Source organism: Neovison vison, chromosome 4 (genome assembly GCF_020171115.1).
Source record: "Neovison vison isolate M4711 chromosome 4, ASM_NN_V1, whole genome shotgun sequence".
Classification (NCBI taxonomy): Eukaryota; Metazoa; Chordata; class Mammalia; order Carnivora; family Mustelidae; genus Neogale; species Neogale vison.
The window spans coordinates 203799235-203821982 of record NC_058094.1 but is presented as its reverse complement, the minus strand read 5'-3'; the positions used below and the strand labels follow the sequence as shown (position 1 = coordinate 203821982).

The window sequence follows — 22748 nt, the reverse complement described above, 5'->3', positions numbered from 1 at the left end:
ATATTTAGTGTGCTCAATTAGATATTTCAAAATAAATATCATTATTATTATTGTCATTGAAAATATGTTTATATATAAATTTTACACATATAAATGTGGAGGTACACATATGTATATGCAGATGTTATAGTACATATTTACGTAGTCATTCCATAAATATTTATGTTCTAGGACTCTGCTAGGCTCTTGGGAATATATCACTGAGTAAATACAGACAAAAGTCCTTGTCTTCTTAGGAGAAAAGAGACAATAAACAACCTTAATGTCTAGGTAAGTTATAGTGAGTTAGGAGGTAATTGGTGTTATGCAAAAATGCAACTGGATAATGAAGATCAGGAGAAAGTTTTAACATCAGTTTAAAGAGGATGATCAGAGTAGACCTCAATGAGCTGTCAATACCTGAACAAAGACTTATAGGAAATGGGGGAGTTAGTCCTGTGGCTATCTGGAGAACAACCATTGCTGAGGGGCAAAGACCTACCACAAAGACTTCAAGGGAGTTATATGTCTGCAGTGTGACTAAAGCAAAATGAAGGGGAGAATGACAGAAGGTGATGTCAGGGAGATAATTTGTAGAGGGACTAGACCATCTGGCCAAAGAAGGCCACTGTAAAGTTTTAACTGTCAATGAAATGAGACCCTCTAGAGATTTTTGAGTAGAAAAGTGACATGATTGGGATGCCTGGGTGGCTCAGTTGGTTAAGCAGCTGCCTTCGGCTCAGGTCATGATCCCAGCGTCCTGGGATCGAGTCCCATGTCGGGCTCCTTGCTCAGCAGGAGCCTGCTTCTTCCTCTGCCTCTGCCTGCCATTCTGTCTGCCTGTGCTCGCTCTCTCCTTCTCTCTCTGATAAATAAATAAAATCTTTAAAAAAAAAAAGAGAAAAGTGACATGATCAATTTGATTTTTATTTAAAAGGATAATTTGGACTGCTATGCTGAGAAACAAAGCAGAAAGAAGGAAATGGGTAGCAGGTTATTGCAATAACCCAGTTGAGAGGCCATAGCAATTCAGACCAGGGATAGTAATGGGGATATGGAATATATTGTTAAGGTATTTTTAAGATAAAATCAAAAAATTTTCCTATATGATTTTATATGGCATATGATGGGGGTAAAGGGGAGGATTCAAGGATGCCTCAGAACTTTTTAACCTGGCAGCTGGAAAAATGGAGTTGCCATCAGCTGAGATGGGGAAAACTATGGGCAGAGTAGGCTTGTTGCAAAAGAGAGGCTGACACTGGGAGCACAAAGTTTGACACTACATTTGAAATAACTATTTGATATCTAAGTGAAGGTGTTGACTAGGCAGTTAAATACAAATGAGTCCAGATCTCATGAGATAGAGCTGAGTTGGAAATAACGGTTTGAGGATCATCAGCATATAGGTGTTATTGATAGCTCTAAAATTTGATGAGGTGATTTAGAGAGTGAGTGAAGATTTAAAACAACAACAACACTGCAAAGAAGACAAAGACAAAGAACTGAGCTCTGGAAAATGACAACATTCAGAGATTGGTGAGAAGAGAAAGTACTAGCGAAGAAGAATGTGAAGGATGGGTTATTGAGGTAGGAGGAAGGCCAGGAGAGTGGGGGATCCTGGAATCCAAGTTTAGAAATATTTTTGATCAATATTTTGATCAAATGTGTCTAATCTACTAATAGGTCAATTTGTGTGAAAACTGGGAATCAACCATTGGAATTAGCAATGAAACATAAATATTTTTAAAACAACAAAATATATATGATATAATTCTAATCATATGCATTATAACTGACTTTTCTAAAAAATCTCATTTGATTCACAAGCTTGATGTGAAGTATTATTGAACTTTAACGGATAAGTGTATTGACTTAAAGAAATGTTGTGAACTGGTACATTTTATAGCTAAGAGAGAACCCAGGTGCTCTGATTGCAAAAGTGCATGTTTTTTGATGAAATCCCATTTTGAAACAGAAACAGGACTTCAAATTTCATTAGGAATTTTGTTTGACATGCTTATTTTGCCTCAAAAATAGTTGTAATTATCAGTGTTATTTATAAACCAGTACCATTTTCTCTTATTCTCTCCTATGTACATAAGCTATAAACAAACACATATGGTTGTGACTAATGTGCTTCAAATATACTAACGCTGATGAAACCCAAAGAATAGGTACTACAATGAGAAACAAAGAATTTGAAAATTCCTCCTTAGGTTTATAATTGATTTCATTTAGAGAGTTGGGCTGCAGGCCAGTTTTTGTTTACATAGTCCACTAAGAGACTGGCAAACTATGAATCTGAGAGCCAAATCTAGCTGGCTACCCAATTTTTTAAAATAAAGTTTAATTGGAAACATACAAAGCCATGGTCATTCATTTACATACTGTCTTTGGCTACTTTTTATGCTACAAAGACAAGTTGAATAGTTGTAATGGAAACAATGAGGCTCACAAAGTCTAAAACATTTATTATCTGACCTTTTTACAAAATCTGCCAACTGCAAACGTAATCTTAAGAGATTACAACAAGAATGTCTCATGGTCCTGGACTTCCTTCTGTGTTTAATCACTTACTAATCATTGCTTGCTTCTATGCATTCCTTTGCATTTTTTAAAAAGATTTTATTTATTTATTTGGGAGACAGAGAGAGAGAGCATGAGAGGAGAGAGGTCAGAGTCTGATGTGGGACTCAATCCTGGACTTCAGGATCATGACCTGAGCCAAAGGCAGTCACTTAACCAACTGAGCCACCCAGGTGCCCCTGAAAAAATATTTCTCACACACCCGTGATACCTTACTGCAATCTTTATTAACTTGTTTTTTTTTTTTTCATGTAATAACCTCTAAGCCACTTGAGTTTAAGGACTTACTAATTCAGAATCTAATGCATGCCAGTATGTGCCAGGAATGTGCTAAATCCATAAATACAGTGATCAGTAAGACACACCTCTGTCTTCAAAATATGTCTTATCCAAAAAAGGGGTTAATTAAGTTAATAAATGATCACTATATAGATGAAGATGTGCTCTCACAAAAGGAAGTAGCCTCTGACTAAGTTGAGGATAGTCAGGGAGGCATCTTAGAAGAACTGACATCTGAGTTCATCCATGAAAGAAGATGATGGATAACCAAAGTAAGAGAAGAGGGTCATTCCAGGTTAAATGACAGGCAAGTGTTGAAGCATTTCTGTGGCTTGAGAATTTCACACATAGGGAAAAGTTTGCAGAGCACTAAAAGGCTTAACTGGACGGTGAGATGAAGAGTCTTATAAGAGATGTTGGGAAGATTGGATTTAGTCTTAAATGGCATGGAGTCCAGTGAAGGAGTACAGGAAGCACACGGTTGTGATCAGATTTACACTTTAGAAAAGCAACCGCGACAGTGGTAAGGGGTGGATTAGAAAGAGATCAAACAGTAACTATGTGAGAAGCAGTTAGGAACTTAATTAAGATAGTAATGTTTGAATAGAACAAAGTGGACAACTTAAAATATATAGCAAAACAGGACGTCTGGGTGGTTCAATGGGTTAAGCATATGACTTGGGCTCAGGTCGTGATCCTGGAGTCCTGGATCAAGTCCCCCATCAGGATCCTTGCTCAGCGGAAGCCTCCTGCTTCTCCCTCTGCCTGCAGCTCTCTCTGCCACCTCCTTGTCTTCTCTCTCTCTCTCTCTCTCTGACAAATAAAGAAAATATTTAAAAATAAAATAAAATAAAATATATGGGGGAACTAGAGAAAATAGGACTTTGTGACTAATCCACACATACTGGAAGTGAGAAAGGAAGCATAGCTGACTCTTAGCTTTCTAACTTGGGCAACTAAGTAGATGGAGATTTCATCTGCCACAAAAAAGAATATGCTGAATGTTTAGATGTTTGTGGGAAATTCAAATGGAAATGTCCAGCTGGATACACCAGACTTACCTGTTTGGATACAAAGATTTTAGTGTCTTCAGCATTCATTCAGCAAATACGTATTGAATGCCCACTGTGTGCCGAACATTATTTTAGTCACATAGAGTTAGAAATTGAATCTGTAAGATTCAATCTTCAGGTGCACAAAACAAGAAGATTGGAGACAAAACCCTGTAGAATACCAACATTTCAGAAAAGGGCAGAGGAAAAATAATTTTCAATGTAGGCCAAGAAGAAAAATTCGGAAAGGCAGTGATAGACCTAGGGAGAAAAAAAAATGGTTCATAAGTCTATAAACACTAGTAAATTAATAATTTGAAATAATACTTACACTGAAAGTAATGATTGAGAGAGTTAGGAAGAAGAAGTTTGGGAACAGAGTATAGACAATTCATATTTGTGATCTCTCTACTGATTTAGGAGCTCAAAGACCATAGTTTATTCATTGACTCCCTTCCTCCCTCTCTCATTCATCCAAAATTATTTACTCAGCTCCTCTTCTGTACCAGGACTGCCTAGGTGCCAAATATGCAATGACTAGCAAAACAGATTCCTGGCCCTCTTAGAATGTATAGTATATTACAAAAGACATGCAACAAGCAGATAAGCGCACTATTTACATATTATAACATTCTATGAAGGAAACCAAGAGGGCTCTGTAATACAGAAAAATAGTAGAAACTATTTTAAAAATCTGGATATTTGAGAATTGAAGAGGTGTGAAGAGGGAAACACGTGTCGGGTGTTGATCATCACATTCTCTGTTCATATAACAGCTTCAGTGCATGTTTAATACTTACCCAGTGTTAGAGTAATTAATAAGGGAAATAATAAGGAAATTGATAGATTTTCTATTATGCAGTACCATAAAATGTAAAGAGGTAAATACAAACTGTGAAAAACAAAATAAATTAACTTTTCATAAAATATAATGAAGAGATCCACTGTCCACTTTTAATTCCAAAGCTAATTTTTCCTTTCTTTTTAAACCAAGACAATCTTAGTAAGCTATATTAAAAATGCTAATACAATTTAAAGTAACAAAATTATTATGGGAACTGATTTTTCTTTTTTTTTTTTAAGATTTTATTTATTTATTTAACAGAGAAAGAGATCACAAGTAGGCAGAGAAGCAGGCAGAGAGAGGAGGAAGCATGCCCCCTGCTGAGCAGAGAGCCTGATGCAGGGCTCAACCCCAAGACCCTGAGATCATGACCTGGGCCGAAGACAGAGGCTTAACCCACTGAGCCACCCAGGCGCCCCAGAGAACTGATTTTTCTACTCCTTTGTGATTTCATATTGGAATAGTTATTTCTCAACTCATCCATTCCTTCAACCAGATTTTTTTTAAAGGGATATTTCCTCTTATAATCCACTCTTTTCAGCACAACCTCATGATTCAGTTTAACCAAGGAGGTTCTGAAGTCAAGTCTCTTAAATATCAGTCTCCCAAATTACTATACCTAAACAATTAAAAATAAGGTTTCTGTGGTTAGATAATTTTGAAAAATATGTTGTATGTGGAATTCAACTCTGTGAGTGGCAATGCCTGTTCATATTTAAAGGTTTTGAGGAGACCTATAGGAAAGAAAATTCTAGTATTTCAAAACTCTATGCTTTGTAAACTTACTTGACCACAAAATTTTGTTGTTGTTGTTGTTGTTGTTGTTTAAGAAAAAGATTATGTACTGGGGTGCCAGGTCATGATCCTGGGGTCTTGGGATCGAGTCCCGCATCGGGTTCTCTGCTCGGCAGGGAGCCTGCTTCCCTTCCTCTCTCTCTGCCTACTTGTGATCTCTGTCTGTCAAATAAATAAATAAAATCTTTAAAAAAAAGAAAAAGAAAAAGATTATGTACCTAACATACTTCAGAGCATTCTTTGGTAAATAGATTGATCCAAAGTGTCTGTACACTCTACTAATCTCTGAATGGTGTTAGCTAAAAATGGCTTAAAATGTTGGCTCCTATTCAAGGGTACTTATTTTTTTTTTTATTTTTAATTTTTTTTATTTTTTATAAACATATATTTTTCTCCCCAGGGGTACAGGTCTGTGAATCGCCAGGTTTACACACTTCACAGCACTCACCATAGCACATACCCTCCCCAATGTCCATAAACCCACCCCCCCAACCCCTCTCTCCCCGGCACCCCTCAGTTTGTTTTGTGTGATTAAGAGTCGCTTATGGTTTGTCTCCCTCCCAATCCCATCCTGTTTCATTTATTCTTCTCCTACACCCTTAACCCCCCATGTTGCATCTCCCCCTCATATCAGGGAGATCATATGATAGTTGTCTTTCTCTGATTGACTTATTTCACTAAGCATGATAAGGGGTATTTATTTTATAGCAAATAATTTTGAAGGTAAAGCCATTTGAAGTATTTAGGAGTGACACTACAGTTTGGGCATAATAGATGGTAACAAAGACACTGGCAGTTTGGAGACTCAACTTGGACTTTCCCAAATCACATTCACTGCTGTTCTACCGCAACAGCATACACCAGTTAACCCTAGTTTGGAGATGGAAAAATGAAGGCATTGAAGGCACTTGCCTGATGTTCCACAGCTATTTCAAAACCCAGTATGTTGGGTACTTTTTTTTTGGTATGTATTTTCCCTTAACACTCCTATTTCCGGGTAAACATATAGAACAAAGTTAAATTTGTATTGTTCACATATCTACATTTTTCTTAGTACAAAGATTAAGTAGTTTAAAGGTCGAAGTTAAGAGTAGCAAAATAATGCTTTCTTGGGCAATATTATTTTTCCCCCACCAACATAAGTAATCATGGGTTTAATCATAAATTTCAGGTGGCATCTGCTTATTTCAAAGATTTTCATCTACTGTTAATTGGAGTCATCTGTTTAGCAACATCAATAGAAAAATGGAATTTGCACAAAAGGATTGCCCTGAGAATGGTGATGACAGTGGGTGTGAACCCAGCATGGTAAGTTCTCCATTTACTCTTCCAGGTTTACTTTCCAAACAGATCATATTTTTGCAGAGCAAATAACTAAATAAGTAAGGCACATCCAAGCAAGCATTCACATCACAGTAAAATTCATGCCTTTCTTTCCTTTGCAAATATGAAAAGGCTATAAAGTGCACTGGGGTTTTAAGAAGAAACAACAACAACTTTTGGGTCTAGTTACAGGTAGACTGGAATAAGTGCACACACCTTTCATGCACAGTAGGAGCCAAAGCTGAGAGAAGTCTTGAACCCCAACAGACAAGATGGTAGACTTCAGAGTAGATTTCAGTTATATGTGGTTTATTTGGCGGATTACACATTCAATACTTGTTCAAGAGCATTCTTCATCATGGGGAGGATGTTAAGAACCAAAGACAAAGACATTACTGACAAAATACAAACGTGTGCAGAAACATTCCAAGGTGAACATTTTTCTTTTTAAATGAACTGTTGCAAAGTGAAGCAATCAGTTAAGAGATTTCATCCACAGAATGTGAAATCACTTAGTTGACTAACTTTCATCACTGAAATAAATGCTTTTTTCCATTACATTAATTGGTTACTTTAGTTTTAGATCTAACTCTTGTTAAGAACATAGATGTGACCTAATATTTATTTATTTATTTATTTATTTATTTCCAGTGTCATAAACATTTACATGATAGTGTTAAGCTCTAAAGTATTAAGTGGTTCTTCCCTTCTCATTTTCTTTGAAAATAAGAAAATTTTATTGAATTATGTTGCATGATTCATTCTAGAATATATCTACATCTGTATTGAACATTTATGAATCAAATAATTTCATTAAATACAAAGAATAACTCAGATGAGACAAATTTGCTACTTTAAATGTTTATACCATGAATGTGTTAAGGAAATTCTGCTCTTGAAATGAAATGGTATCCCATGCCTCTTGGGGTGCTATAGATATGTGTATCTTTTCCTTGACCATCTGCTCCCTGACCACAGGGGATGGGATAATAAACCATGCAATGAAGCAAGAGTCCTGTCCTTTATACCACTGAGTGGCTTTGCAACTTAAGACATTTTCACCACACAGAAAGTGTGCTCACTATCTTTTTTTTTAATAGGAAGATTTCATGTCTTGCCAATGCCTTAAATCAAAAGTATTTCTAGTTTACTTTTTTAAAAGCTTCTTTTATTTACTTTTCTCTTTTCTAGACTTTTTTAAAATTTTATTTTATTTTTTAGTGTTCCAAGATTCATTGTTTATGCACCACACCCAGTGCTCCATGCAATACATGCCCTCCTTAATACCCACCACCAGGCTCACCCATCCCCTCACCCCCCGGCCCTCTAAAACCCTCAGTTTGTTTCTCAGAGTCCATAGTCTCTCATGCTTTGTCTTCCCCTCTGATTTCCCCCTCAATTCACTTTTCCTTTCCTTCTCCTAATGTTCACTTTTTCTTGACAATCATTTCCTGTTTAAACAGATATCTAAAGAGTTTTATTTTATTTTACATGTAGAAATTTTTCACCTGATCTGAACTTGAAATTTATAGTGTAGAATTTGTCTTCTAGATCCGCTTTTTTTCTTTTCTTTTCTCTTCTTTCTTTTCTTTTTTTTCTTTGTTTCTTTCTTTTTTTTTTGTAGATCCACTTTTATTTTTTTATTTTTTTTAAGATTTTATTTATTTGACACAGAGAGAGAGATCACAAGCAGGCAGAGAGGCAGGCAGAGAGAGAGCGGGAAGCAGGCTCCCTGCCGAGCAGACAGCCCAGTGCGGGGCTCGATCCCACGACCCTGAGATGACCTGAGCCAAAGGCAGAGGCTTTAACCCACTGAGCCACCCAGGCATCCCTGTAGATCCACTTTTAAAGGGAGTCATAGAATTTCATAAATGGTTGCATATGGAAAGATGTGCTTCTGAATGATTTTCTGGGATCTCCCACTCAAAAGAGATCAAATTTTTTTTCCCAAGTATGATTTTTGAAAGCTTCTAGATATGATTTAAAATCCTAAGGTCATAGGTGTTATTTTTAAGGGAGAAGAAGTACTTTGTTTATAAGAGAAGACAATGTAATACATCTAGTCCTTGACCACAGGCAAGAATGTCAAATTCAGGAAAGCATAAATAATAGAACCTACAGAAAATTTTGAAACCTCATTTTTGCTAGTCATTTTAACCATTTCCTCCACCTACCATATATTGAACCAGAGGAGTCAACAGTAAAAAGTGATTTATAAATAATTTCTCTCCTTGCCCTCGTTGACCCACATACTAATAAACAGAGATGTGACCAAAAGATGAAAGAAAGAATAAGGGACCCTAAATTGAAAAACTGATTGCATTACATCTTACTAGTATTTCAAGGGACGTGCCATCTGTAAAGGACATTCAAATATTGGTATAATACTACAAGCTATTCTACCATCTACTGACTTGCAGTTTGGTAATACACGTCATCATTTTTCTGTTTTAAGTGAAGATAGTTTACGGTTCCAGGGAAACAAATCTGATAAGAACACCACTCTTCCACGTGCTGCTCTGATTCCTATCAGGGTTCACCCTCAGAGAGGAACCCTAACTTAAGTGTGTTTTGAAAAAATTCCCAACTTACAAACAGCATTCTGTACAGTTAAATAATACAAAGCAGTTAAGCTGGAGAGTGCAGCTCGTATTAAAGGCCCTCTCATTTCAGGCTGACATTGGGGTTCATGAGCAGTACCGCCTTTTTATCCATGTGGCTTAGCAACACCTCCACGGCTGCCATGGTGATGCCCATTGTTGAGGCTGTGGCACAGCAGATCATCAGCGCCGAAGCCGAGGTCGAGGCCACTCAGATGACTCGTATCAGTGGATCAGTCAACCATGGACTGGAAATTGATGGTATTACATGTTGAGATGCTGCAGTGGGGTCTAATCATTTGGGCAGTAGGCAGAAACTCAAGAATTCTGGCTTATATTTTAACTGTCCATATGTGCATGACATGAATTTAACTCTCTCTTTTCTGTATTTCCCAATATTATACATCATCCAAATATTTAACCTTCAATTAATGGTCGAATCTACATTCTCTGGACAAAAAGGAAGAATGCCCTTTCTAGCCTCTAGTCAGTCTGATGGAACTCTCTCTCTCTGTCCCTCTCAGTAAACCCGAGGTTACTCTTCCATACTGAGCTAACATAATAATAGTGAAAATGGGCATAATAGTGGGAATCTTTAAATCCTACATTCTGTTTGGAAAGAGCATTGCATTTGGCTGTGGTTATTTCTAGCTCTGATAAATTGCCTTGATGGAGTGGAAATGTTGGGGTGATATTTGAATTTATAACATACTTTATTAAGATGAATGTTATGTCAGTTCAGGTGAATTTGTTTTCCGTTTCTAGTAATGTTTTCATCTTACACACACAGATAACCCTTTAAATTATTTTTCTTTTATTTAATGTTTTGCAGAAGTGGTTGAAACAAATGAGAAGAAAGAGAAACCAATACCAGTTCCAGGGTAAAGAATATTGACATTTTGATTAGGATTTTCTAAATTACATTTTAATAAAATTATAAACTGGGTCAATTCATTTTTCAGATACAGTAATGATGCAGGAAAAATTTCAAGCAAGACAGAGCTGGAAAAGGTACATTAAATGTGATTCTTTCTAAATAATTATATGTGAAATTATATTAGATCTTCAGTTAGAGATGTAGGCATTTTATTTTTTATTTTTTTATTTTTAAAGAGGGAGTAGGGAGGGGCAGAGGGGCAAGGAGAGAGACAAATCAAAGCAGGACCCAAGCTCAGTGCAGAGCCTTTCATGGGGCTCAATCTCATGACCCTCAGATCATGACCTGAGCTGAAATCAAGAGTGTGATGCTTAACCAACTGAGCCACCCAGGTGCCCTGAGAGGTATACATTTTAAAATCTGTTACTTCCTTCCTTGTCTATACATTACTTTGCTTGTCTAAGTCAAAGCACTGTGTAATGGTTTAATCCACTGTGTAATGATTTAATAAGCCCTCATAGATAGACATAGGCTAAAATTAACCTGCTGATAGAAAATTTTTTGGGCTTTGAAAATAAGCATTGTTTTTTTCTTTAACTTAGTTCATGATGATGGGAGTTAGCATATGTAGTTCATGGTAATGGGAGTTAGCATATGTAGTTTAAAGAACTAGAATTCCAATCTCAGAACATTGTTTCATTTTCTTATTAAAATCTTACCAGCTCAATAACCTGATTTTCATTAGGACTATTCTCATTTCTTTCAGGTTATAAACTTAGAGCAACTCTTATTCATGTAATTACAACCCAGTTATCTTTCGTGTCCCCACTAAAAAAATTCAGTGCAGAATTTATGAATCGCTACTGTCAAATACAGATGGAGGAGTTGTAGTCATTCTAGCTATTAAAGGAAGGAAGGAGACTTTTGTAAACCATCCCATAAAATTCATTTCCCCAGAATAAATCAATATAAGAATTCTATACTATGTTGTATTGGGAGTAATAGATCTTGAGATCACTGAAAAATAATCCTGCATAGAAATAGTTTTCTGGTAACCATGGCATTAGGAATAGGAGAGTGGGGCATATGTTCCTTCCTCAGGCTATAATGCATTTACATGCAACTCAGTAGGAGAAAGAAAATCCTCTTGTTATTTACAGAAATCTTCAAGGAAAGAGTGTCTTCTCCTTAAAGAGAAGACAAATAACAAGGATAAGTTTTAAGCTATTAGTTACCAGGTTTTAACAATGAGAATTGAATATATATTTCTGAAAACATTATCTTTAGGAATAGAAGTAATTCTTTTAAAACAGAATCAACAGCATGTGAGGTATATTGCAGAAAAACTCATTAAAAATGAGCTTTAAAAATTCTGAAAATTGGCAAACATAAACAGAAAGAATTGCACTCAGTAACTTTCTCATGGTCATATTTAGAAATCCAGTTTTCTGGCATGATGCCTACATTTGGGGTCAAGCCCCTTCAAATCAATTTGACATCTAACACTATCCTCAGCATTACAGGAAGATCCACTGATGAAAAGACCTGCTCCTTCCTGTAGGCAGCTAGAGTCTGGTGGGGAAGAGAGGCTTTAAAAATGTGTGACGTAAATCCTATAACGAAAGCAGGCACAGAAGCTCAGTCTTCCAAAGGTGGAGCAGGTAGCTCAATCAGAGCATGTTGCAGGAGGGGGTATGAGTAAAAGAGATTTGAGTTTGGGAGGAGAAAGCACACTCACTCAGCAGAGAGCCAATTCCGTGCATGCAGGAAGCAGGTCTACTTTGTTCACAATCTAATCCCCTGGCACGCTTCATGGCCCAACACAGGGTAGGTATTCAGTAGATGTCTATCTTGATTGATTAATTAATGAGTGAAAAGATAAGAGGTAGTCTAATTAGAAAAAGCAATGTGTTCAAAGACCCAGATAGGCAGAGAGCAGGACTTTTTCAGAAAACGTCTCCACTGCAGGTGCTAGGGATGAATTGTGCTATGTGAAATGTCTAGATAGCTTGAGTTGTGTTAAAAATAGTTGGTTATGCCACGCCAAAGAGTTTAGAATTTATCTTAGAGAAACTAGGAATATTTGAAACTGGAAAACAGCATGGTAAATTCTTCCCATTGAGAAACTTACTATGGCAACACTTTGAAGGGCAGAGATTGTAGGTCTAACTGGACTTCTTGATTAATTAGACTTTGAGGACGAGAGAGCGAAAAGTATAGAAGATGCCTCCACTAGACTAAAGTAGGTAAAGATGGGCTGTGATGCCACTGATGGAGATGGGGAACACAGAATGAGGATAAATTTTGAGTCGGGGAAAAGTAAGGTAAATTTGGGTACATTTTAGGCAATAAAGATTGAGTTCTGAGTTTGGGAGAAAAGAACAAGCAAGGCCTTTGAACAATGAATCTGTGGTCTTTCTAGAACTCAGTGTATAAAATTCAGCATTGCGTAAAAGAAAAATTAAAGGATAACTATTTACATTACAAACGTGTTCTTTATTAGAGAGAAGATGAAAGTCTTACTTGCTTTTGGTGTCACATTAAAAAGTGTTGTCAAGACCAATGTTAAGGAGTATTTGCCTGTGTTTTCTTCTTGGAGCTTTACAGTTTGGGACCTTATGTTTAGCTCTTTAATCCATCTTGAGTCAATTTTTGTGAGCAGTGTAAGATAGAAGTCCAATTTTATTCTTCTGCGTGTGGTTATCAAGTTTTCCCAGAATCAGTTATTGAAGAGGCGATCCTTTCCCCACTAAGTATCTTGACTCCTTGTCACATATTGGTTCTCTGTAAATATGAGGATTTATTTTCGGGCTCTCAGTTCTGTTTCATTGGTCTATGTGTCTATTTTTATACTAATTCTAGACTGTTTTGATTATATAGCTTAGTAATATAATCTGAAGCCAAGAAGTGTGATACCTTCAGCTTTGTTCTTTCTCAGGATTGCTTTGGCTATTCATGGAAATTAATTTCATTTTTGGTGGAAAGAAAATAAGGGTTTGAAACTGAAATGTATCAGATCTAAAATTCTTGTTAATAAAACTGCAAATTTCCGATATAGATGGTAATGATAGTTTTGCCATTACTGCTGCTGGGGGTGGTGATGATTACATATTGGTTTTGAAGATGGCGGATAGTCAGTAGTCCCTCAGATTCCAGAAACTGATTTAAGAGTAGTCATATTCCAGTGCTTCCTACCTAAAAATAGATGTTTTCCATGACTTGCTATGTTCTCTTCTTATTATAGACCATGACCCAAACATTAGCAGAGCTCCCGTTTGTGTCCAGAATAAGAGTGGTGGGTAGGTACTTAGCCTGTAAAACTTGCATGACTCCAAAAGTAGTTAACATATTTTTTTGAAAAGGAAAGGAACAAAAAGAATGGAATATCCTAAAGAGACAGTGGCAGTACAAGGAGAAATATATTTGTCAGTTTCCAGCATGAAGCCCCAGATGACTGAGAAAACAGTCATCATCCCTCATATTACTTCCATAAAAAAATGAGTTCCAGATATCATTTTTTACATGCCAAAAGAATAATCAAGTTGCTAGATTCTTCCCTTCCTCACAAGCACTATAGTATCCCAGCACAAAGAGATATCCCAGATTTTTATACTAGCTCAATTTCTAAACCTCCAGCCATCTTCAAAGGAAAGGAATTGGAAAACCAGTTTGCTTTTAATGAAAGGTCTAAGATAATTGTTTTCCATTCATCTTAGATAGTGTGTAGTTCTCCAAGAGGAAAAATTCACAGGAAAAATGTCCTTGAACAAATTAAATCTTGTTTTTTAATTAGGTACTCAGTTTGAGGGTGAAAATGCTTGTTTTTGAAAACCAAAATCTGTAAGGAAACACTGTTTAATGTTCTCAAAGAATTAAGAACCATATTAACAGTAATAAGCACAGCTCATAATATCATGGTCTAGAAGCATTAATTCTGCCAAGTTAGGGGATATCAGTTCTAGAATATCTGGTGTCCAGATCAGACATAAACAAAAACTTGTTCTTGGTTGCTCTTCCATTCGATACTGGATGAAATTGGGTGGCAAAGCCAATTATTAGGGCTGTTCAGTCCTCACCTGACACAGCCTAGCTATCTTCTTTCACTCACTCAGCCAAAACCTATAGTTTATAGAGAGATGATGATAGAAAAAGAGCAGCATCAAAGTATGAGAGATAACAAGTATTGGCAAGGATGTGGAGAAAGGGCAACCCCTGTGCACTGTTGGTGGCAATGTAAACTGCTTCAGCCACTACAGAAAACAGTAGAGAGGGTCATCAAAAAATTAAAAATGAAATTACTATATGATCCAGCAATCCCACTCTGGAATCCAAAGGAATCGAAAATGAGATTGCAGAGGAATCGCTGCACTCCTGTGTTCATTGCAGCATTATTCACAGTAGCCACAATATGGGAAAAGTGTCCAACCAATGGGCAAATGGATGAAGAAGAGTTGTTATGAATATACAGTGGACTATTATTCAGCCACAAAAAAGAAGGAAGTCCTGCCATTTGCAACAACATGGATGAAATTTGAGGGCATTATGCTAAATGAAATAAGGCAGAGAAAAAATAACAAATACTGTGGTATCACCTTATATGTGGAGTCTAAAAAAATAAAAAGTGAAACTCAAAGGAATAAAGAGTAGAAAAATGGTTGTCAAGGGCTGAGGGGTGGCATGAAAACTTTGGCTATAAGATGAATAAGGTCCAAGGGTATAATTAATGTAAAACATGGTGACTATACTTAACACTGTTGTATGGTTGAAGTTGGTTAAGGTAGAGGTATTTGAATGTCTGACAAAAGAAAAGAAAGAAAAAAGGAAGTAAGGAAGGAAGGAAGGGAGGGAGAGAGGAAGGAAAGAAGGAAAGGAGGGAGGGAGGGAAAGAAAGAAAGGGAAGAAGAGAGTGAGAGTAAAAGAGGAAAGGAAGGAAGGAAGGGAGGAAGGAAAAGAAAAACAGTTGTGTGAGGTGATGGATATGTTGATTGGTCGGACTGGGGTAATCTTTTCATAATGTATGCTTGTGTCAGATCACCATAACTGTACACTTAAATATCCTATAATTTTATTTGTCAATTCCATCTCAATAAAGTAGAAAGCAATTGTGGGATATTTTAAGTGTATATCAATTTGATGTACATATTAACAGTGAAAGGATTCCCTCCATCTAGTTTATTGGCACCTAGATGTTTATCCAGTTTAGGCATTCACTTTTTTTGTTATGTTCAATTAGCCAACATATAGTACCTCATTAGTTTTTGATATAGTGTTCACTTCACATATTTATCAAAAAATGTCTGTGTGTGTGTGTGTGTGTGTGAGACCACATTTGTGTTCTACATTCTTGACACATTTCAGTTGTGCAGTGCAGTGTTGTCAGCTTGCCAAATTTAGCATTCAAGCTTTAGTCCTTTTTCATCTTATAGCTGAAAGTTTGTACCCCTTAAAGATTTTATTTGACAGACAGAGATCACAAGTAGGTCGAGAGGTCGGCGGGGGCGGGGGGGAAGCAGGCTCCCTGCTAATCAGGAGCCCGATGTTGGGCTCGATCCCAGGACTCTGAGATCATGACCTAAGCCGAAGGCAGAGGCTTTTACCCACTGAGCCACCCAGGCACCACCCAGGCACCCCATTTTGTACCCTTTGTATGGTCTTTTTAACTGTGTCAGTTTCCTATGCCTCTGGGAATAGGAGAAGTTGAACTTTTAAAAGAAATCATAACTATCTTATTTACTAAGCCAATTAGGAGAGCACACCTCATTCAAGCATTTGGAAACCTCATTATCAATGTTATTATATCAGAACTGGAGGAAATAATGCAGAGTGAAATAAGTCAAGCAGAGAAAGTCAATTATCACATGGTTTCACTTACTTATGGAACATATGGAATAACATGGAGGACATAGGGGAAGGAAAGGAAAAGTGAATTGGGGGAAATTAGAGGGGGAGACCAAGCATGAGAGACTGAGAGACTGTGGACTCTGAGAAACAAACTGAGGGTTTTGGGGGTGGGGGGGGATGGGCGAGCCTGGTGGTGGGTATTAAGGAGGGCATGTATTGCATGGAGCACTGGGTGTTATATCCAAACAGTGAATCTTGGAACCCTGCATCAAAAACTAATGATGTACTCTATGGTGACTTACATAACACAATAATAAATAAATATATATTTATAATAATACATTTATAATAATACATATTATTATAAATATATTTTTATATTTATTTATAAATATATATTTATTATAAATATATATTTATATATTATTCTATCAGAGCAAAAGATTAATAAATTTCTGATACATAATGGGAATCCAGTATCCTCCACAATCAGTATAGACTAAAGTGAAGTTGAATGTCTCCATGGATAAGTACGTAAAACCTAATTCATCTAAAATTACACCAGGTGTATTTTCTGATGAAAAAAGGGACTAATGGTATACTATATGTTGGCTAATTTAGCATAATAAAACAAAAAAGGAACTGGGTGGCAACAGTTGGTGAGGTAAATTCATTTCTGAATGAAGAACATTTTTTAACATTTATTTTAAAAAAGAGAAAGAAATCACAGCAGCAAACTATGAATATGCCCTCATTACAGATTTTAATTTTTATTTCAGTCAAAGCCCTAACTCCATTGCTATCTGTACTTAGCTGTGTTTCTGCAAAACATTTTGTTGTTAAAAAAATGATTGGCTGTTGATAATAGCTTTTGTCCCATACATCTTTCACTTTGGAATCACCAAAATGTAGTTCTTCACATTTGAAGTTATTGATATATCATCTAGAAAATAACATAAGGTCAGCCATGTTGGAAGCATCTGTACTTTCCTCTAAGTGTATGGTAAGCCTCCCACACTATAATTTATTCTAATACTGTATTTTGTTTTTTAAAATCCTCAAGAGTGTTTTTCTATGCATCTTCCAGTAGGATTTCCTTACAAAGGAACACATTTATTTTACTTAATCCCCAAATTGTTTTTATGTACTTGATTATGAAGTATTTTATACATACACATATTTTTTAAAGATTTTATTTATTTACTTGACACAGAGAGAGATCACAAGTAGGCAGAGAGGCAGGCAGAGAGAGAGGGGGAAGCAGGCTCCCCACTGAGCAGAGAGCCTGATGTGGGGCTCGAGCCCAGGACACTGAGATCATGACCTGAGCCGAAGGCAGAGGTTTTAACCCACTGAGCCACCCAGGTGCCCCTATACATACACATACTTATAAAATATAACAGAACATTTTAAAGAATATTAAAATGCATAAAATGATATATTTCACATCCCAGCTTAATAAATTTCAAGAAATCTCCATGAGCCACCCAGGCATCCCTAGAAGTATATTTTAAAATTTGAAATAAATGAGGCTTTTGTAACTACTTTTTAAAAAAATTTCTGACTTAATTTTACTGTGCTCAGAAATTGGTTTGGGGGCGCCTGAGTGGCTCAGTGGGTTAAGCCTCTGCCTTCCGCTCAGGTCATGATCTCAGGGTCCTGGGATCGAGTCCCACATCGGGCTCTCTGCTCAGCAGGCAGCCTGCTTCCCACCTCTCTCTCTACCTGCCTCTCTGCCCACTTGTGATCTCTGTCTGTGCCAAATAAATAAATAAAATCTTAAAAAAAAATGAAATTGGTTTGTATGACCTCAGTTCTAAACTTGTTGAGGCCAAATTATAGGCTAGCACATGGTCAACTGTGATAAATATTTCACTGTGCTTATAAAGAATTGTTTATTCTCAACATACCAGTGCAGTATTTTCCAAAAGTCTGTTAGATCAGTTTCCAAGTAGTTTTTCAAATCGTCTACGACCTAATTTTTTGTCTACTTAACCCAGCAATTAATGAAACTCTTTGGTTAAAATCTCCATCTAGGACGTGAATATGTTTCTTTTTCCTGCTAGTTCTATCAGTTTTGGCTTCTATATGTTTTTTGATTATTTAGATTATGTTATTGTGTCCCTACCAGTTTAGAATGTTTATATATTCCTGGTTAATTAATGCTTTTACCATTTTGCAGTGCCTCTTTCAATGTATAATCATGTTTTTGAAGTCTTAGAGTTTATTTGTGTGATGCTAATGCTGCAATTCTTTTTTTAATTTATTTTACACTAGTATAGTTAATATACAGTGTTCTATTAGTTTCAGGTGTACAATATAGTGATTCAGCACTTCTATATATTAGTCAGTTTTCATCATGATAGGTGTACTCTTAATTCCCTTCATCTATTTCATCTATCCCTTCACCTACCCCCCATCGTAATCATTAGTTTGTTTTCTGTAGTTAAGACTCTGTTTTTTTGGTTTGTCTCTTTTTCTTTGTTCATTTGTTTTATTTCTTAAGTTCCACATGTGAGTGAAATTGTATGATGTTTGTCTTCCTCTGATTAACTTATTTCACTTAGCGTGGACCCTTTAGAACCATCCATGTTCTTGCAAATGACAAGGTTTCATTTTTTTTTTGGCTTAGTAATATTCTAGTGTATGTATCTGTATATATATATATATGTACATGGTTATATTATCTCTATCACATCTTTGTCCATTCATCTACCAATGAACACTTGGGCTGATTCCATAATTTTGCTATTATAAATAATGCTTCAATAAACATAGCAGTTAGTATCTTTTTTAATTACAGTCTTCATATTTTCTGGGTAACTGCCCAGTAGTGGAATTATTGAATCATATGGTAATTCTATTTTTAATTTTTTGAGGAACCTCTATAGTATGGACATTTTAACAGTATTTGTTCTTCCATCCATGAGCACAGAATATCTCCCCATTTTTTTCTATCATCTTCAATTTCTTTCATCAATGTTTTACAGTTTTCAGAGTACCAGTCTTTCACCTCCTTGGTTAAATTTATTCCTAGGTATTTTATTATTTTGGTGCAATTGTAAATGGGATTGTTTTCTTAATTTCCCTTTCTGCTATTTCATTATTAGTATATAGAAATGCAAAGTATTTCTGAATATTGATTTTGTGTCCTACAACCTGATTTAACTCATGTGCCAGTTCTAATAGATTTTTGGTGGAGTCTTTTGGGTTTTCTATATATGGTATCATGTTATTTGCAAATAGTGAACATTTTACTTTTTCCTTACCATTCGGATGCCTTTTATTTCTTTTTTGTTGTCAGATTGCTGTGTCTAGGACTTCTAGTACTGTGTTGAATAGAAGTGGTGAGAGTGGATATCCTTATCTTCTTCCTGATCTTAGGAGATAAGTTCTCAACATTTTTCACCACTGAAATGTTAGCTGTGGGTTTTTCCATATATGGCCTTTATTATGTTGAGGTATATTCCCTTTCTAAACCTTCTTTATTGAGAGTTTTTGTAACGAATGGATACTGTACTTTGTCAAATGCTTTTATTTATTTATTTATTTATTTATTTATTTGCATCTGTTGAAATGACCATACGGTTTTTATCCTTTCTCTTATTGATGTCATGTATCATGTTGATTGACTTGCAAATATTGAACCACACTTGCAGATGGTAAATATTTTTTAATGTATTGTTGAATTCAGTGTATTAATATTTTGTTGAGGATTTTTGCATCTATGTTCATCACACATATTGGCCTCTACTTCTCTTTTTTTGGCCTCTGATTCTCTTTTTTTGTAGTGTCTTACTCTGGTTTTGATATGAGACGATCCTGGCTTTATAGAATGAATCCAGAAGCTTTCCTTCCTCTTCTATGTTTTGGAATAGTTTGAGAAGGATGAGTATTAACTCTTCTTTAAATGTTTTGTAGAATTCACCTGTGAAGCTGTTGGGTCCTGGACTTTGTTTGTTGGGAGTATTTTGGTTACGACTCAATCGCCTTGCTGGTAATTGGTCTGTTCAAATTTTCTGTGTCTTCTTGATTCAGTTTTGGGAGGTTATATGTTTCTAGGAACTTATCCATTTCTTCTAGGTTGTCCAATTTGTTGGCATATAAATTTTCATAATATTCTTTTATAATGCTTTGTATTTCTATGGGGTCAGTTGTTATGTCTCCTTTTTCATTCCTGAATTTTTTTATTTGCATCCCCTCTTTGTTGTTGTTGTTGATGATGATGAGTCTGACTAAAGCTTTATCAATTTTGTTAATCTTTTCAAAGAACCAGCTTCTGGTTTCATTGATCTGTCCTACTGTTTTTTCATTTTTATTTTTTGTTTTGTTTTTTAGTTTCTGTGTTGTTTATTTCTGCTATAATCTTAGTTATTTCCTTTCTTCTACTGGTTTTGGATTTTGTCTGTTATTCTTTTTTTAGCTCCTTTGGGTGTAATTTGAGAATTTTCGAGGATATCCGAGAATTTTCTTGCTTCTTGAGGTAGCTATATATATTGCTATATACTTCCCCCTTTGAACACCTTTTGCTGCATCCCAAAGATTTTGGACCATTGTGCTTTCATTGTAATTTTTCTCCATGTATTTTTAAATTTTCTCATTCATTTCTTGGTTGACCATTCAGTATTGCCCAGTGTGTTATTTAACCTCCATGTATTTGTACTCTTTCCAGATGTATGTGTGTGTGTGTGTATGTGTGGGAGGGGGTTGATTTTGAGTTTCATAGTGTTGTGGTTGGAAAAGATACATGGCATGATTTCAATCTTTTTGAATTTGTTAAGGCTTATTTTGTGGTCTAATGTGTGATCTGTTCCGGAAAATGTTCCATGTGCACTTGAAAAGAATGTACATTGGCTGTTTTAGAATGGAATGTTATTAATATATCTGTTAGGTCCTTCTGGTCCAATATGTTATACAAAGCCACTGTTTCTCCTTGTTGATTTTCCGTTTGGATGATCTATCCATTGATGTAAGCAGGATGTTAAAATCCCCTACTATTGTATTACTATCTACTACTTCCTTTGTGTTTACAGTTATTTTCTTTTTGTTCTTTATTTTTTAAAAGATTTTATTTATTTATTTGTCAGAGAGAGCAAGAGAGAGAGCACAAGCAGGAGGAGAGGCAGGCAGAGGGAAAAGCAAGCTCCTCACTGAGCAAGAAGCCTGATGTGGGACTCAATCCCAGGACACTGAGATCATGAGCCAAAGGCAGATGCTTAACCAACTGAACTACACAGATGTCCCTTTTTTTGTTCTTTATTTAGTTCATCCTAGACACACACACACACACACACAGACACACACACACTGATATTTTATGCTCTGTTATTTTAGATTTCCTTAACATTCTACCTTGTGTATTAGTCAACTAGGTCTGCCATAACAAAACACCACAGACTTGGTTAAAGCAACAGAAATATATTTTCTTACATTTCTGTAAGCTAATAGTCTAAGATCAAAGAGCCATCAAGTTTCGTTTTTGGTGAGGCCTTTCTTCCTGGCTTGTAGACAGTTTGCCTCTCATTATGTCTTCACACAGCATTTTCTCTATGCAGAAGCAGAGAGAAAAAGAGATATCTCTGGTCTCTCTCCTCCTCTTCTAAGGACACCAGCTGTATCAGATTAGCACCCCACCTTTGTGACCTCATTTAACCTTAATTACCTCCTTAAGGTAGTCACATTGGTGTTAGGGCTTCAACATATGAATGTGAGGTGGACACAGTTCACACTATAACATCATGTATGATTGATTTATAAAAATGTAAAAATAATCCATTATTTTCTTTCTCCTGAACAGGACAAAGACCTTAAGACATTTCAACTACACCATTCCTTCCTATTTACATGTGACTGTTTTCTAATTTTTTAGTTCTAGTCTATCATTCTCCTATAAACTGTATAATCTTATTTTTAAATCAATGCTTTATAAGATTATGTACATATTTACTAGTATCTTGGCTCACTACTGTTTCTTGCTTCTTAGACATTCTATCTGGGGTGATGCTCTTTCTGCTTGAATACATCTTTTGAATGTACTTCAGAGAGGACATTTTCATTGTAAACTCTCAGTTTTGTTTTATATAGAGAGCTTTACAATTCCTGAAATACATTTTTGTGGTTATAGATTTCTAGATTGATCATTATTTTTTCTTCACACATTGAGATGTAATTTTACTGTTTTTTTACTTCTAGTGGTCATTCACATTACCATTCCTTTAATAAATAGTCCTTTCTCTTTGGTTACTTTAAAAGTATGTGTGTGTCTATGTGCATGTGTGTATGTTGGATCTTTTCCAATAATCCTTTAGAATTCTCAGCCATTATTTTCTCTGGTCTCCAGTTAAACACACGTTAAGCCTTCTCATTCTGTCTTTCAGGCTTTTTAATACCTCTTTATTTCCCTTCTCTATCTTACTGTACTACATTAAGAATATCTTCAGATTGTTCTCCCAGTTTAGAAATTCTCCCTTTGGCTATGTCTGTTTTGTTGTTTAACCCATTTACTGAGTTTTCAAATTCAGTTATTTAAGTCTTAATTTCTATAAATTCTCTTTGTCTCTCTTTAAGATTTC

At 35.9% G+C, this 22748-nt stretch overlaps 1 protein-coding gene across 4 annotated transcripts in view; it reads left to right on the top strand.

Annotated features, from left to right (window-relative positions):
• SLC13A1 (solute carrier family 13 member 1) overlaps positions 1-22748 on the top strand; it is a 91314-nt gene that overhangs the window by 23703 nt on the left and 44863 nt on the right. For all 4 annotated transcript variants that reach the window (XM_044246488.1, XM_044246490.1, XM_044246487.1 and 1 more), the window contains 4 exons: positions 6707-6843; positions 9532-9719; positions 10291-10339; positions 10421-10469. In XM_044246488.1, the coding sequence (XP_044102423.1) occupies positions 6707-6843; positions 9532-9719; positions 10291-10339; positions 10421-10469 (423 nt within the window). The remainder of the gene's footprint in view (positions 1-6706; positions 6844-9531; positions 9720-10290; positions 10340-10420; positions 10470-22748) is intronic.